General features: G+C 39.6%; 1 protein-coding gene across 16 annotated transcripts in view; it reads left to right on the forward strand.

Moving 5' to 3' along the window:
* nrxn1a (neurexin 1a) overlaps nucleotides 1-18,268 on the forward strand; it is a 95,646-nt gene that overhangs the window by 51,730 nt on the left and 25,648 nt on the right. For 10 of the 16 annotated variants that reach the window (XM_055043174.1, XM_055043176.1, XM_055043183.1 and 7 more), the window contains 6 exons: nucleotides 1,732-1,862; nucleotides 3,632-3,884; nucleotides 8,308-8,511; nucleotides 12,064-12,090; nucleotides 15,725-15,847; nucleotides 17,770-18,151. In XM_055043174.1, the coding sequence (XP_054899149.1) occupies nucleotides 1,732-1,862; nucleotides 3,632-3,884; nucleotides 8,308-8,511; nucleotides 12,064-12,090; nucleotides 15,725-15,847; nucleotides 17,770-18,151 (1,120 nt within the window). The remainder of the gene's footprint in view (nucleotides 1-1,731; nucleotides 1,863-3,631; nucleotides 3,885-8,307; nucleotides 8,512-12,063; nucleotides 12,091-15,724; nucleotides 15,848-17,769; nucleotides 18,152-18,268) is intronic. The other 6 variants (XM_055043179.1, XM_055043184.1, XM_055043186.1 and 3 more) reach the window with 1 other exon arrangement.

Raw genomic sequence — 18,268 nt, forward strand, 5'->3', positions numbered from 1 at the left:
CCATATCAAACATAAATGGGGCTAATTTTAAAAAAAAAGTCTTGCTGGTAACTTTAACCTATTTCTTTAAGCATACTTAAGGAGAGCCTTGGAAAAACCAAAGATTTATTTTAATCAGTTTGTTCATATGTTCTGCGCAGCCTTGCACTTGTGTTGCTATTGTTCTACCTCTGTGTTAATTATAGACTAAAAGCCTTCAGTAGAGGCTGCCAGTGTTCTTGACAGAGGTCTTGTTTGAATGTTGTAACTGAATAAATGTCTGAAAATAAGGGAATTAATGATTTATTGGTGGCACAATAGAGAATGTAGCACTTTTAGCCCAGCTGGAGTTGGCAAATATAAAGAAAAAGCAAAAACAAAAACAAATAGTCACTCTCTGTTCTAACGCCATCGCTTCATCTTAGCATGGGATTATTTAAATGGTTTTATATGCTCCAAAAATAAAACACTATTAGCAGAAATATGAAACTCATCTTCTATTATCACTCTGTTCTACCACAGAAAAGTCTCCTATCCGGGGTCAGCAAAAACATTCGAATGCATCTCTGGACCTTTTTGTTTACTTCAATTGACAAGATTAATTAGTTCTAGGCTTTAGAAAGAAACTTAAAACATGTTTTAGAACAATTAAAATCAAAGCATTTGTGTTACTTTATCCACTACAACCGCCATCATGAACATGTTTAGGTTAAAAACAGAATTTCAGTCATCAACTAAAGCACCAAATCACATACTAGAGCTAAAAAAGCAAAACAAAGCAAAAAATAGTTCAGCAAATATTTGTTTTTTACAGTTTTATCAGTTGTTGAATTGTACTGTATACTTAATAAACTACTGTAGGGCTGAAGCGAGTAATCAGATTAATTGTGATTAATCAAATATTCAAATAATCGTTAACTAATATAGAAATAGATTAATCACCAACTGGAGTTTACAGATTCAAAAAAGGTCATTTTGTGAAATACCAACATAGTCAGATCTGTGGCTAAACCAAAACTGGACAAAAAATTTTGATATTTTGCATTTAAGATGAAAAAAAAAAAACTTGAAAAAAAAAACTTAATCTGTAAATACGCTCGACCCAGAGCTACTCAAGTTTTAGCTTCACCGGGTTCCAAAACTGTAAGCTAAAGCTAATTTTTGTCAATAAAATGTTTTTTTTTTGTTGTTTTTTTCTACTTAAAACTGGATTATTTATTTATTCATTTGCATCTTTTAATGTATTTATAATATAGTATACATAGGCTGAAGTGGTTAAGTAAAAAATCTGAAGCATTTGCCTATGTAGGAAAAATTTAGCAATTTTTAATCAGATAAAATATGCTCAAATTTTTATCTGATACATTAATCATCAGAGTAATCGATAGAATAATTATTATCAAGATAATCTTTAGTTTCAGGTGAGGTAATTAACTAAGATGTCAATAGTTTGGGTTGATAAACTATTTTCTGTTCGTTCATTATTAAAATAATTTAGTAAGGTCCACTAAGACTCACAGAAAGTGAAGTTAATAAATTATTATAAAATTTTTACTCAGCACATCCCAGCGTTCAGGGTGATGAGTAAGGCAAGTGTAGTTTGGGATTTTAATTGCCTCTGACTATAACAGTGATGTGTGGGTGATGATGAGGAAGGGAAAGATTGACGCTGATGATGATGACTCTAGAATGTGATGCGAATGATCACGCTGAAGGTCAGCACAGTTTTAAAGGTTGTTTCGATGGACACAGGAACCATCTCGGTGAACAGCGTGAGAACGGCGTACACGGCTCCCGGGGACAGCGAGATCCTGGACCTGGATGACACGCTGTACCTCGGAGGACTTCCTGAGGATCGTGCAGGACTCATTTTCCCCACAGAGGTTTGTGTGTGGCATATTTAATTTCACAGCAGCGCAGAAATCTTTTCTTCAGAGAAGACGTTCAGATATGATGGACGAAGCTAAATGCTGGTTAATCCTGAATGAAAAGATTTAAGGCTGGGCCGTATGTTCACCTTACAGCAGCACTACGACCCAAAACACAGAGAGCAAAGAGAGCGTCGATCAAAGTGTTTCATGACTGCGACTTGCCCTGACCTAACCCTATCTAACTCTGATCAATAATCAGTGGCAATACTTAAAACATCCTCTCTCCTTCCAATTTAACCAAACTTCAGAGGAAAGGGCGAAACTTTCAGTCTGTAGATGTACAAAGCGGAAAACTTGTAGTTTTAATTGCTGCAAAAAATTATTCCACGAAGCATTGACTGGCCAAACTACAAATGATCAGCACACCTTTTGGATCAAATACTTCGAGAACCATTTATCATTTTATAAAATAAAATGCATTGACGGTTATGGTTGTAATGCTAGAAAAATGTGAAAAAGCTGAAATTTTGCAAGGTTCTGTAGTTAGTTGTTTAACATAAATAATTTAAGTTTATCTGAAAGAAAATATCCGACTGGAGTCATTGGACACTATATTGATCTGCCTGCTTTGTAGTGTTTTATTTAACTTGCCTCATCCAGCAGGCAAACAAGCAAAAATAGGCATTTTCGATTTTTCTCAAATCACTTTACCAATAGATAATTATTTGTCTGATTAATTTTTAATTGGTTGCTCCTTTTTAGAGGTTAAGCTTTAGGGGAAAAAAACAAAAAAAAAAAAACTAGTTTAAGCTATGCAAAGATGTGCTGCATCATTTAAGGCACATATCAGGTGATTCTTTTGCTGGATACCTTACTCAGGTTTCACAGCAAAGCTGCATTTATGTCTACATTTATAATATATAACACAACTGGGCTGATACCTCAAATAAGGTAATCTAAAATGGATACAAAAATCCACCGTACCAGCTGAAAAACACTGCGTTCTAGGCTCTGCGTTAACCAGGAGTTGATTGATGGTGTGTGTTTTTCTTTGTGGCACTTTGCTCGTACATGATTAATGGCAGAATTAACTATGATGGTTCTGATAGATCCACAGTGCTTTAAAGTGACGCCTTCTCCCACCTGCAGAGAGTCACAACTTCATGAAGAAGCTCACTCTGCACTAGAATCCACTCATTATTTCTAGGTAGTTTATGCATAGGTGATAAGCAAAAGTGTAGAATCAGTTTTGCCATCTATTACTTGCTTTTCCCTTGCATTATCATTCTGCTACAAATTCATACTCCTTGGTTTTCAATCTCCTTTGCCAGATCTTTTATTTATAGTCTGTTGATGCTTTTAGTCTCTCTTGGGATAAAACTCACCGTAAGATATAATGTAAGGCTTTCTCCAAAACTAGCTTAAAAGGCCAAATCACTCCTGCATGAAATATTTGTGACCCTTAACAACTCTAATTTTCACATTAAGGTATAACAACTGCTACAGATATATGACAATTTTTTAATTAATCTTGGTTAAATCTGATTCCATTTCATGTGTCAACAGGAGTAGAAATGCTGACCAGATCATAAAATGGTGTACAGAACCACACCGACCCATTCATTAAAGCTCTCACCTCCACACATGCAAAAACAACCAGACAGCAAAACATATGACAAAAATACAGAGGAGCTATACCCCTAACAAGAACTGAAACATGTTTATAAATATGCAAAACAAGAAAAACGCATCGCAAATAAAAATGATTATTCGTTCTTCAGGTGTGGACAGCCCTGCTGAACTACGGGTACGTAGGCTGCATCAGAGACTTGTTTGTGGACGGGCAGAGTAAAGACATCAGGCGGCTTGCTGAGGCCCAGCGGGCGGTCGGAGTGAAGCCTTCGTGCACCAAGGAGCTGCCCAAACAGTGCCTGTCCAACCCCTGCCAGCACAACGGCAACTGCAGGGAGGGCTGGAACCGCTACGTCTGCGACTGCTCCGGCACTGGATACCTGGGGCGCTCCTGTGAGCGAGGTGAGAATGACGAGACGCCAGCGAGGAAGGTGGTGAGAAATAAACTCTTCAACTGGACTCTTGGCAGGCTATTGTCACGCTCGTCGATGACAAACTCCCTTTCTCACAATAGAGATGAGTCAGATAACTAAAAACAGCCTCTAAACACCAACATTTTGCGAAAAATATTTCAATGTCATGATGTAAAATGCAGCCGTAATGACAGACATGTCATTTGTCATCCTGAGAAGAACGCCTATGGAATGAGTGACAGAAGACGGATGATAAAGGGCAGAAAGTCAGAAGCAGTCCTAGTCAGAAACACCCTCATCCACAGTCAAAAATACATTATGATCATCAGTTATACTCGGCCATAAAATCTTTATTCATTATACCTGTGAGTTATGCTTTTATTCCTTTAAAAGCCCCATCCTAGCAGATTACATCAGCATGACAGTACTTGCTCTGATGTGCTAAAAAGCCACGCTCATAAAAATTTATGGTAGATAAAAATGTGACTAAAGTCCTTTTCAAATAAAAGAGCTGAAATGGAGTTTACCCTCAACTGCCTCTCTTCTGATGCAGAGAGGAGGGCAGAAGAAGAGCGCAGTCGGTAGCGGCAGATGCTACGCAGGCATATTTTTTTGGACCACCATTCAAATGCTTTACAGAAAATTCCATAAAAAATAAATACATAAATAGTAAAATCCCATTTATAACAAATTAATAGACAAGAAAAGATTAATTTAACTATATTCTGTGTATATCAAGTGTGAAAGAGCATTGAAACTAGATGCTGCCTCTCTTTAGTTCTGGCCCTGTGAGCACTGACTGGTCTCTCTTGACCTGAAGGGTATAGATTAAAGGTTATTGGCCAGTAATTAGATTTCAAAGTCGACCATTTTCAAACAGGGAGCCGGTGCAGTTACTTAAGGTCTGCTGGGATCTATTTTCCTGTTGTTAACAAACAAGAGGAAATTCTGACTCATTCCACTAATTGAACACTTTTTGACTGACAGGAATTGTGTTTGTGCCCTGATTAAGAAAGGCAATGTTAGAATACATATGGAAATAGAATTAGCGGTTCTTCATAATCTGAGCTATGGGGAAGATCGTAACATTTGCTAATCTAAATAAGTTTAATTTGGCTGTCCTGAGAGCAAAATGTCAATTTTAGTTGAAGAGGTTGATACTAGACCCCTAGTATTAATTTAATAACCTGGATATTAAATAAAAGCGTCCTGAGAATTAAGCTCTGAGGAACCCCAAATGTGATTTCTGATTTTTTTATTATTATTATTATTATTACTATTGTTACTAAATAAGACAAAGTGGTCCTTCTCTGCTAAATGATAACCTTAGCCAATTTTGCACACAACCAAATCCTGCTCCAACCCACTAACCGGTATGTTTTGATCAAGTGTGTTAACTGTGTTGGTATAAAATACTCAGCAGCAAAATAATAGTAGTTTAATCTCTGGCTGAATCTGTTTTTCGATTTTATTCAAAAGTACACAGTTTCTGTGTCGGAGGCAGAGTAGTAAAATGCAGGCAGAGGAAGGAACAAAGGTGAAAGAAAAGTGGTGGGAGGAAGCAGAGCTGCAGACAGGGCTATTGGACGGCTATAGATGTAGTGACTGGGAATCGATGAGAGAGGAAATGTGCAGAAAGCGGGGAGCGGGAGCCATGACAGAGGAGGGAGGAGGAGGAAAGGAGAGGGAGGATTCACCGGGTTGGAACCACCATATGACAGAGTGTGAGATGGGAATAGAAAATCTGCCTGAGAGGGAGAGTTATGAGAAAACGTATGAGTTCACATCGAAAGCGAATCGACAGAGGTACTGATAGAGGCCTGTTGGAAGAAGCGAGATGGAGTCAGACAAGAAGAAAAAAATAAGGACGAAATGTTGTTTATGTCACAACCAGTGATGCGTCTCAAGTGATGATTGTACTATCATCTAACAACAGATATACAGTGCGCACACAAATGCACACAGGCTTCCTGAAAGGTGTTGATATGAAAATGTTTTATTTCAGAGGACAAAAATCTGAAGCGAGTCCTTCTCCGGTTTTCCGTTGCTCTTTCTTCCTATCTATATCTTTCTTCATCCCTCTCTGTGTGCACTGAGGGGTCACTAACTGGTGGATCAGTGGATTGAGGAAGCACAGATGGAGAAGCAGATGGAGGGAGTGATTGCCCGTGTTTATGCCTTCTACCTGCGGTTTCTCCATCCCTCTTTTTTTCTTCCTCATTCTCCCACTCTCTTTGTTATCCCCTCTCTCTCTCTCTCTCTCTCTCTCTTTCTCTCTCTACTTTATTAAACAAACACAGTTACTGTGCTTGAGGACAGAGGTTCTTTTAATTGCACCACATATTTTGAGTTTCATCTTGCCTTTCTTTCATTTGATGACAGAATGAGTTAAGAGAATAACAAAAGAACATAAAATACTCAATTCAAAAGCTATAAGGGTAGGCTTGCAAAATAGAAATGTGGTAAGTAATTAAATAAAATTTAAATGTACTATTGTTATCTGCTCCACTATGCATAAAAAGCTTCTTCTGAGTCGCAGTAGAAAGATTTCACAATAAATTATTAGGTAAAAAATCCTAGCTTTTGTATTTATTGGGGAAACATATCCCTGTTGTCAACAAAATCAACAATGTCATAATTATTCCTTTGAAATGAATGCAACTAAAGGAATTTAACTGGAGGAATTTTGTAATTTATAAATTTCCAAATTTGAAGTTTCTGTTTCAGTGATATACAAAAATGTGACATAAACCTTCCACTTCTCTTAGCCGCTCTTTAAAATGGGAAAGGCAAGAGCACATGCCGTGCAAATATGTCTATCGCTCACTGAAAGTAATTGCAACCATCATTTCACAGCTAAGAACTAAAAACATCTGGGCTGATATGTCTTGACGACAGCTACGATACTCAGATTTAATAAAATCAACATACAAACAGAGATTGAACTTTCCTGGCATCACTGACATGGTTAATATATATAGATTGTTTTATAGGACTTAAACTTGTTACTGAACATATCGTATATGAAAATGGTGGGTTGGGATCTGCTCACCAGAGTTAAGGTTAGACAGAAATTAAGATATAAAGCCATATTTTTGCCTTCGAGTCACAATGAGGTCCTTGACACCAGGGAAAACACTGGATGCCACTATCTTTGTTCCTTATTCTTCCCGGTATGAACCATGTCGTGGAAGTTACAGGCGTTTAATGGTTTGTGACACAGCCAGTGTGCATTTTGCTGTCGCTTTCTTTTCCATTTCCTGGCATAAATAGACCTGCACTCTTCCTTCTCACTGACTCTCCATCCTCTGTTTGGCTGGTTGTGAGTCAGGTGCTGTGGTTTGGAAAATTTAGTCAGCTGTCTCGCTTATCAAAAATGTATGCACGTGTGCGCCCAAGTGAGTGTATGTGTGGCTGTTAGTTATGTTATCTGTGATATAACAGGCCAACCACCTTCTTTTTTTTTCGTCAAGTTAATGAGGATTCATTTGCATTTTAGCCAAGAGCTTTGCTGCCTCTCCCTCGTCTTTTTTCTCCCTTTCGTGCTCTGTCCTTATTTTCTCTCCCCCTGCTCTCACTTTACTAAACCCCTCTCTGTTCACACTTAAATTCACTCACTTATTCTGACATGCACACACAGACACACACTATCTCTCTCTTTCCCTCCTTCTTAGCTCATCAGTATTCATGACGCCTTACTCCCTTCCTGTTCTCTTGTTTTTTTTTTTTTTTTTTTTTTTGCTTCAGCTTCAACCGTCTCCCACAGAAACAGGGTGAGCAAATCTAAAGCATGAATTGCGTGGAGAGATATGTGGGGAATGGAAGAAGGAGGACAGGAGATAACGATGCAGATGCATGGAGAGCGCATGTAGTTGTGTGGATGTAATAGTCCAATAAAAATAGGGACTCTCCAAGGTAAACAGTTTAGCAGTTTGGGACTGTCCTCAGCAGGTAGCAGGGAGAGAAGATTATGAATATGCAAATGAGTATGCAAAAGACATTAAAGTGGGATCACCTGAGCTTGTTACATTATGACTCCGGGGTCCGGGATGTCAGCGGTGGTGGCTAACACACTCGGTACCTTGCATTTTGATTTAAGCGGATAATGGGGCCAGACAACCAGCTGCAGCTATTTTTGCACCCTCTCCTCCAAGGCGAGGGAGTGATGATGAATCAGGGTTGGGAAAGTGACGGGATAATTTTGTCGGAAGCAGGTTTTGAGTCTCAACATGTCGCGACGGGGGAAATAAGGGAGTGCGGCAGTACCGAAACATACTTTGTCATGTATAAATCTGATTCACTCTTTGTCAGAGAATGCTTTTGTGCTTTTCTCTTTCCCTACCTCGTGTTTCTTCCCCCCCTCCGTCAATCACAGCTTTGCCATTTCTCCGTTTTGCATGTTTCCTGCACAGACGCAACCATCCTCTCCTACGACGGCAGTAAGTTTATGAAGGTGCAGCTGCCTGTGGCGATGCACACGGAGGCGGAGGACGTGTCGCTTCGCTTTCGCTCCCAGCGGGCCTACGGCATTCTCATGGCAACCACATCCCGGAACTCTGCAGACACCCTTCGTCTGGAGTTGGATGGCGGCCGAGTCCGACTCACTGTAAACCTAGGTACACCCAACCGCACCCAGATGTATAAATACACAGCAGAATCTTAAATTTTAATTGCCCGTCGGGGGAATGCAGCTGACACCAGCCTCCTGGCTACTTCCTGCACAGATTTATATGTTGAAGAATCATTATGTGTTACTATTCTGAACAAATCTAGAAAATTCAGCTGTATCTGTGGTAATCTGACTCATTCTTGACAGACTTTGGTAGGAATTCAAATTTGTTCCCTGGTGACGATCTATAAAAAGCTTCAACATAAATTCATCTTTTATCACAGTGGCACAGTCCCAATTATGTTACTGCTGTAAAATCCAACCTTTATTTTGAGGACATTTATTCAGTGGAAATCATAACTGTTTTTACCAAAATCATAAACTTTTAAATCTTAAAAGACGCTCATAATACTTTCTACGTATTTTGTGTCTGTGGGCATCTGGTTAAAAATATCTATGGTGATTCTTCTTTTGGATCATCGACCTGATCAAACATTTTCAGTATTCTTGCAGAGACCACCAGATTTTTACAGAATATGAATCCCAGGGCTTGTGGAAGAGAAACAGGCCCAAAGCATCATGCACCTTTCACCATACTTAACAGTGGGCATGGGGTGTTTCTTCACAGATTCATCCCTGAGGAGTCTGCAACCTGTAACGCCATAATTTACTTCCAATGCTCTTGACTTACGGTCGAGAGCATCGATTGCAGATCGATTCTCCAGACCCATTGAGTGTTTTAACTGCTATAATCTGGACTTAATCAGGTAATGAGTCTAGTTAAAGTTTCAGCAAATTTCAGCAAATGCAATGGAAGCTCAGAAAAGGGTTTTTTTAAAGACATGGTGTCCAAATAAAGGTTACCATGGATACTTGGTGAACAAAAGATACCAGTTTTTACAGTTCACTTTTGAGATTCTTTTTATTATTCATTAAAATGGTCTCACTGAGTGGTAGCAAATTTAATTAGTGTCATGGATCATAAGTCAACTTCTAAAGTTATCACACATCTGCCTTAATTGGATGCTGTTTTCTCTTGTCTTTCCCATTTTGAGAGGTGGCTGAAAGAGGCTGACCTTTGCTCCATGCAAATTTATATCCCAGGGAAACAGAAAGTCATTAATTACTAATTGGAAGTTCCTGTTTAATGTGCGTAACATAGAAATGCTTCAGCTGCATATATTTTAAAGCTATTGTTAGTTGAAACAATAATTGTACAACTGTTTAAAAAAAACACATTATTCACCAAATCAAAATGCATTTATTAAGATTTTTTTCCCTAAATGGGTAAATGTTCTCAAATTAAAGGTTGGTGCAAAAAGAGTTTAAGATTTTAAATTTCTCTTAAGGTTTTATACACATCTTTACCAGGAAGGCCAATTTATGTGAACCAGAGGTGTGTTTTATCATCAGTACGTTGCTCACGGTGTTTAAATACACACCAACAAGTACAGTCGAACAGAGGGTCAAGCCTTGAGCTGCATTCTCTCTGCTCACTCCCAGCAGACCTGTGCATCCCCAACATCCTCAAACTTCTCAGAGCTACAACATGCAACTAGTTCACTTCACACGTACAAGCAGCTCATTTTTCTGCTTCATTTCAGTCTTAGTTTGCACATGAGTTTCAATGCTTACACAAAGTAACACACACACATCCTCACAGAGGGGTGCATGTGTTGGTCTCTGGTTGTCTGCAGCCACGTCTTTTCTGTGGTTGACGCCACACGACACACCAAGGGATCGTGGGTTAAAAAAAAGAAGAAAGGAGAGAAGGTTTAATCTTCCAGGCTTTTTGTGAAGGTTATTCCTTGAAAGGGGCGACTAAACTTCTGGCATGTGTTCGGTGTAGCGGCAATCAACTACTTTAATTCATTTCATAGTCGATAAACTGATAAGTCTCACAGATTACTAAAAATCCAATCAGTCTCATAGTCTGTCAATAGAACTAATTGCAGCTTGTGGGTAAATTTGACCTTTTTATTGCATTAACTGCACTTAAAAAAGAGGAAGTTTTATCATTTCCATGATTAATATTAATTGAATGAATCAATATAGAAAATTAACAGTTTATTGGTCCCTGAAGACAAATGAGATCTACTAATCATTTAATGTCTAAGTACTACTGATAAAAACAAGCTAAATAAAATAGGATGGACAGAAACTAATTACCTAAACACAAAAAAGGCATTTAACAAAAACCAAATGCTATTTATACAGGAATTAAAGCTGATTAAACAACTTAAAGTTATCAAGAATTTGTTTCACCCAAAGATGTCAAGAGGAAGGTCCTTTCAATTATCTAATTTAAATGGTCGAAGAGGCAGATAATCCTTCCACATTCAGTTTCAGAGTAGCATATATAGAAGAGTGTCTTACTTTGCTCTGACACCCACCAACGATCATCTAATGCTTTTTGGAGGGAATAACTGCATAGCTGGCCAAGTGGAGGGTTTATCTGATTCAGAACCAGATGACACGTCTGGAGAAAATTAATGTAAACACACATTCGACTTGTGTGTTTTACAAAATTCAGGTAACTATCGTAAAAGTGCTGCACCATATTAGAAAATCATACATTTAGGACAATATCAACCAATACTGGAATAATTATATCAGATCCCAGTTTTCTTCACTTTTCCCATTTGTGTCCATCAGCATTTTGGGAACTATAGTCTGCATCAGCTCTGGGCATTTATCATAGTGATACTCCACCCATTAAAATTATTTTGTAATGCATTAACATGAAACATGTGCACTCAGAACTCTAAAAATATAATAGCTATTTCAGCCCAAACAGTACTTTGTAAAAGTATTACCTACTTCTTGTGCAGCCTCAAAGAATGATCACTCTGGCTTCTTTGATTAGCTAAATTGTGTCACAGAGAACAAAGCAACCAATCAGGAGTGGATTTTGCTGCAACCATGGTAACTAATTATTGTGAGAGGGAATATCACATTACCAAATTTTAATTGCCTCTTTAACATCAGATGGACAAAGCTTGTGCAGATTAAGTGTGTCAATAAGGACCTGGGTCACAATAATTTCGATTACAATACAAGCAAGATGGTGAAGCAGCTGGGACTGTTGGAGAAAACATGAATTATCTTCATGAATATTCTTTATTTTCAATAAGCTTTTCTAATGTTGAAACTTGTCTCAATCAGAAAACCCAGAAAACCAAAGAGTCATTCTAAGGCCAAAATCCAAAAAGTTGGTTCACGCTACAGCTGTCAATACACAAACTGACTCACATGACCCATCTCACTCCAAAGCCGTCGCTCAGGCCACTGCAGCCAGTAACCATGCTGCTTCACGCCCAAATTGAAACATTCTGATTTTTCTCCAGACTTACCAATAAATTTCACGGTCGGAGGAGATGAATTTTGCAGCACACTGTTATAAGAAAACACAGAGTCCATTTTATGGTCCAGTGAGTGTTTCCTCAGCAGTGTATTTGCAAAGCGTCCGCGCAGGGTGTGTCGACGTGTGCGTCCCCAGGGCGTGGGGAGTATTTGTTTGTGTGTGCAGCATTAACCCTCTGCTCTGCTCTCCCTCCAGACTGTATCAGGATAAACTGTACAGCCAGTAAGTGATCCTCCATCTCACCTAACTCCTCCCCTCTTTTTCCCCAGTATGCGTGAATGATTGTGTGTGTGTGTCTGTGTGTATATTGTAGAGAGTGCTTTTAATATGTCCAATTAGTTTTTACTCCTTTTGTCATGTTCATATGTTTCATCTTAATCTCTTATTCAACCATCTTCGTGCCATATGTCTGCTTGCAGATACACACATGTGGTATAAAACAAAGGCAATATGGGAGTTGAGTGTGTCCATGTTAGGTTACACTGCAGGGAGAGGCGCGATAATTTTTTTTTTTTTGCTGAGGGCCAGGGTTTTCCAGGTCAGCCATTTTAGCTGAGAAGGATGGATGGAGGAGAGGAAGTGAAGGGAGTGTAAGTGAAAGAAAAATGTGAGGAAGATGAGTAGGAGGGGTGATGAGGAAATTAAGAAGAAAAGAGAGGAAGCAGGTGGATGAGTGAGCGACTTCTTCTCTCGCTTGTTGTTTCACCTTTAAACACACTATCTATTGTTGAGCGGCGTTTCCTTTCTATTGCCCACACGAGTCGGTGCATCTTTCTGGCCGATGTTTCCGTCCGTCCTGCTGCGATCCGAGCCGAGTCCCCCGACAGAGTTTTAATTCCCTCACGCGGAGTTCCTGTCACGACCGCGGAGAAGGAGCGAGATGGAGCAAGGAGAGAGCGTTGGGTGGGGGGGGGGAGGCGAACACTTCATGACGGCAAAGAGGTGGTGAAATGGACGACTGCAGTTGCCATAGAAACCCTGCTAGCCACACGGCGCTGCCGTTCCGAATGTCTGCTGGCCAATTTTAGACCGGTCGTCTCAATGAAGATTTCAGTAGGCAGCCGCTTTTCTGGCACACTGTGCATACAATAAATTATGCATATCATATTCAAGGGGGGAAGAAGAAATTTATTTAACAGCCAGGCGCCACTGAAACAGTCCACTCAGCAGTCAAATAAAAGCCTCGGCATTGCAGAGATTTGAGGCTTATCGTTCAGGAAAAAAAGCCATTTGTTATTTAGAGCTAATGAAATATGAATTGCTTTTCTCCATTTTGTTTTCATTATTCCCCTCCTCTGATAATCCTCGGTGGTTTATTTTATTTGCTTTGATTTGTGTTTCCTCTGCAGCAAACAGCCGACAGACTGCAGACAGTCTATTAGTCTCAACTCATCGTGCTCGATGCCCTTTTAACTCTTACCCAAAAATAGGTGCATGTTTGTCTGCTCCTAGGTTGAGACAGATCACTGCCTCGCTCTCACTTCAGTCTGCTCATTCTCAGCGTATTCAGTTACGTGTGGAGACCCACAAACACACATGCATCAACTCACACAAGCTCACGCGTATTCTCCTGCCTTACTCCGGTGCTAAGCAGTGATCCATGGTAACTGGATGAGATGCATTGCCCAGAGCACAGCTGAGTCTCCTCAGGGGAACCCTGTGTCCTCTCTTAATGCACAACGCGCTCTTTCAGCTCTGCAAACGCACACTTGGCCGTTTCACGCTGCCACTTCCATTCTGATCGACTTCTCATATTTGTTTAATTAAGTTTGCTTGTCAGCATTTCTCTCTACCTCTCTACCTGCGAGTTTGTGTTTGCCTGCGTGCCTCTGTGATTGATGTAGACATGCTTGACATTTTCTGCAGCAGAATCTGTTTGGGTCAGTTTACTTCTCACCTTCTCTCTCCACCCCACCGTCATTACCTCCTATAGGTCACTGTAAGCAGATTCAGTCACACCTCACAAGCCCAAAGCGCTCTGAGAAGGAAAGGGACTTCTGTGTGTGTGTGTGTGTGTGTGTGTGTGTGTGTGTGTGTGTGTGTGTGTGTGTGTGTGTGTGTGTGTGTGTGTGTGTGTGTATGTGTGTGTGGGACGGGGTGGGGGTGTCGTGTTCAAGGTTGGAGGGGCGGCTGTAAAGTGTAGAGCAAGGGGACGCTGTCAGTCTGTCAAATGTGTGCAGTCAAGTATGTGAAGATATGAGGTTGTAGATGGACAGGGAGAGAGACATCATGCAAAGACATCATGGCTTCTTTCATTTTGCTGCACATCAGCACCTTGGAGAGCACTCTGTTGCTCCTCTGTGAGTGTAGTGCCACCTTGAGGCCTGCTGAAGAAATGCGCTTCTGGTGGAAAGCTAATTAAAATGGCATTTTCTTATGAAAGTATTTGTACCACTGGAGCGTTTTTATATTTTTCTACTTTTAGAACTACAAACATCTTATCAGGACTTTTGTGCTTGATCAACACAAAGTAGTGGATAATTATTAAGCGGAAGAGAAATTGCAAACTTTTCAGAGTTTCTTTACTCTCATACCCCAAAATAAAATTCACCATACTCAGATGCCTTTAGAAGTTACATTAATTGCAAATAAAGTCCATCTTTGTGTAATTTAATCTCAGTATAAATCCTGCCAGCTGTTCTGTGAAGGTTTCAGTGGTTTGTTAAAAAACATTTGAGAAAAAACAGCTTCATGAAAACCAGGAAACCAACAGACAAGTCAGGGATAAGGATGTTATGATCTTAAGGCATTTGACATTTCACTGGTCACTGTTCAACCTTTCATCTACGAAATGTAAATAGTATGACACAACTGCAAACATCTGGAAGACGGTGCTCTATTTGGATGAGACCAAAATGTCGTACTTTTACCTGCAAGCAAAAGGCTATGTTTAAAGTAAAGCGAAAACTGCTTATCTCTGTAAACACACCATCCCCAGAGTGAAATATGGTCACAGCATCATGCTGTGGAGAGGCTTTTCTTTACTAGGGACATGAAGCCAGCTGGGCTTGATGGGAAACTTAAGGAAGCTTAGTACAGACTCACAGCTTCCATTTTAGGCCTGTATTAGAATAGACCAAAGTCCAGATTTCACCTGAGCAGTATCAAAAGTTGAGAAAGAGGATTTTAATCCACCCTTACTTTGCTTGAACTATTTTACAAACAAATGGACAAAATGTTCAATTTCTATTTGTATAAAGAAAGTCGAGGAATACCAAAATAATACCCAATACTACAAAGTATTAACCCAGGGAGGTTGAATACAAATACGATACAAAATAGATGCTTTGAAATTAGAAACTACTTTGTATTTATCCATCATAAAATCACATTAAACTGTCATTAGGTTTGTAGTGGTGAGAATGTGGAAGGGTGCAAGTCCCTGTAGAGTGTGTGAAGGGTTTGGGGGCAGTGAAAGCAGGTATGAGTGTGCAGTGTGTGTGTGTTTGTGTGGGTTGTAGATGGTCATGGCGATGTCGTTTATCCACAGATGGATTGTCTTAGCATGGGCCTGTTGTGACTCAGCCTCCATCTTAGGCACCCAAAGCATTCCCTTATGTTAATCTTTCAGTCTATGTGTCTCATCACCTGTCTCTCTGCTGTGTCTTAAAGGAGACATGTCTGTCTGTCTGTCTGTATGAGATGGCACAGAAGTGTTTCTCTCCCCAGGATATGTATGATTCCTTACCCCTCTGCTCCTGGCTTCCATTTCCTCAAACTTCTGTCCTCATTTTTTTTATTCAACCTGCCTGGCTTTCTGCTTTCTCTCCTTCTGGTTTACTTCTCCTGTCTCTACAACTCTTTTTCTCTCCACCTCTTTGTGCATTTGGTTAATGGTGCTCTGGGCTATGTGTAGGTAAAGGCCCAGAGACAATCTTTGCTGGGTCGGGCCTCAATGATAATGAATGGCACACGGTGAGGGTAGTCCGACGCGGCAAGAGCCTCAAACTCACCGTGGACGACCTGCAGACTGTTGAAGGTAACCACTGCAGGATTGTAATGTGCAAAGGTTTTTCTTGATATTGTACTTTCAAGGAGATGAATTGTTTTGCATTCTTTCAGAGTCTTAATATTACTTTGTGATTTCTGAAGGTCTTTCAGCTTTTTTCTTTGGACAATGGCTGCTTCGTCATTAATTTCAGTTTCAGTCCAGTAAGTCGCCATTTCCAGAGGAATGCATGGTCATTAATTCTGACTTTTGAATCACTCAGGCATAAAATCTCTCACAAAATGGTGGGAAATGGATAAGAATAGGACCAAACTTGTAAGATCTCATAGGTACAAGATGACTGGAACCAAAAGTAGATAAAGACTAAATCAAAACTGGAGCTGCAAACATTTAACCAGTCCTCCCAACTACGAAATGCTGACATTCAAATATAAATACTGCCTTCGATGTGTGAAGCACAGGCCGGGGAAACAGACAGCCTGACAAAAGTAGACCATATATACACACAGTCAGGCTGACGAGACACAGGTACAAACAGTGACGACAATGATAAGGAAGATAAGCAGTGAAAATTCAACTTAGACTATTTCCAAATAAAGCAGGAAGCAACGTTTCTCAAAAATAGCACAATGCAACTAAAGCTGCTGAGGTCAAAGCCGTGGTGAAATCTGGGAGCAAAAACAGCAGCATGACAGAAATGTATCTTGAGTTATGTCTACATTTTGAATCTCAAAATCAAGTCCTGGAAGGCTAGCACTCTGAAACTTCTGGATGTGTTTCTGCTTTAACACTGCTGATTTAAATAATTAGGTTATTAAAAGGAGGTGCATGATCACATGCTGAGAAAGTAAAGGCTTTGGACCAGAAATGCATCCAAAAATTGCCAACAACACCTGCCTCTCGAGGACTTAAATTGTCATTTCTGGCAGTTTCAGACTATCACTTTTAGACATAAAAGCTTAGCTAAATATAAGCTTGACAGAATATTGTATGTAAGCACTAAAGAGGTAATTTTCTAATATTTGATGTTAAACTGATCTTGGAGATACTTTTTTAAAGACAACAGATTTGCATATGCTGTGAATAAGCAGGGGCCAGTATTGTAACATAACATACTGAGATTTTAAGAAGTTACATTTCAAAACCAATAAAGCACAATGGAAAAAGAGGCAGTATTTATCTTGATAAACACTTCTTTCTTTAATTAATATATAAACACAATAAAGAGATGTTAATGCAGCAAAATAATCCTTATTTATTTGAGATGCTATTTTTGCTTAAAATAAAAAAATATAGAAAATCAGCCAAAGTCCAAAGAAGAAACTTTAAAGGTCTTCAAAATGAACAACATATTGCGAATCCCTTTAAAGCAGGGGTGTCCAAAGTGTGGCCCAGACGCCATAGGTGGCTCTTAAAATTATTTTTATTGGTCCCCAACCACAAGTTAATAGTTATAAAAATATGGCCAACAAAATAGAAAATAATTAATGACCCCAACATCTGCAAAGTCAGTTTATCTTTTAGTAAGCCCACAGTCTGAACAAAGTTTTTTTTTTTATGTTATGCATCTAAGGATTTATAGATTTCATAAAAATCTTGTTTATTATCTAGCAGGTAAAACAAAATCAAAAAAATAAATTTTTGCATTTTTAATTTAATACATTTTGTGGCCCAAGAGAAGCTTAAATTTGCCAGTTTTGATCCCAGGGCCAAAACATTTGGACATCTCTGCTTTAAAGGATTTCAGGAAGGTTTTATTTCTTTTGAACAAAATATAAAGATATAAATTAATTGTACCAACAGTGATTGGTTGCAAGTATTGGTTCATGGGGGACATATTTAACTGTTAATGAAACACTAAGTACAGAATCTGTTGTGTTGGAAAAAGTATTTGCCTTAGAGTAAATCCCAAGCCCTCACCTCTGAAGTTTACCCCCCACCACCACCACCAGGTCAAATGGCGGGTGACCACACCCAGCTCGAGTTCCACAACGTGGAGACGGGCATCGTGACGGAGAAGCGCTTCATGCCCATCGTGCCCTCAAACTTCATCGGCCACCTCCAGGGCCTGACGCTGAACGGCATGCCCTACATCGACCTGTGCAAGAACGGCGACATTGACTACTGTGAGCTGAACGCCGTCATCGGCTACAAGAGCATCGTGGCTGACCCCATCACCTTCCGCTCCCGGTCCAGCTTCGTCACGCTGCCCACGCTGCAGGCCTACTACTCCATGCACCTCTTCATGCAGTTCAAGACAACGTCCCCAGACGGTCTTATTCTCTTCAACAGGGGAGACGGCAATGACTTCATAGTCATTGAGTTGGTTAAAGGGTGAGCTGAATAATAAAACTGTGGGTGATAATATGGAGTATCGTCTTGTTTCTGTGAGGTATTAATCTATACAACGTAGTTGAAACTAAATATTTATATACAGTGAATAAAAAAACA

Source organism: Poeciliopsis prolifica, unplaced genomic scaffold, assembly GCF_027474105.1.
Source record: "Poeciliopsis prolifica strain line A6 unplaced genomic scaffold, Auburn_PproV2 SCAFFOLD018, whole genome shotgun sequence".
Classification (NCBI taxonomy): domain Eukaryota; kingdom Metazoa; phylum Chordata; class Actinopteri; order Cyprinodontiformes; family Poeciliidae; genus Poeciliopsis; species Poeciliopsis prolifica.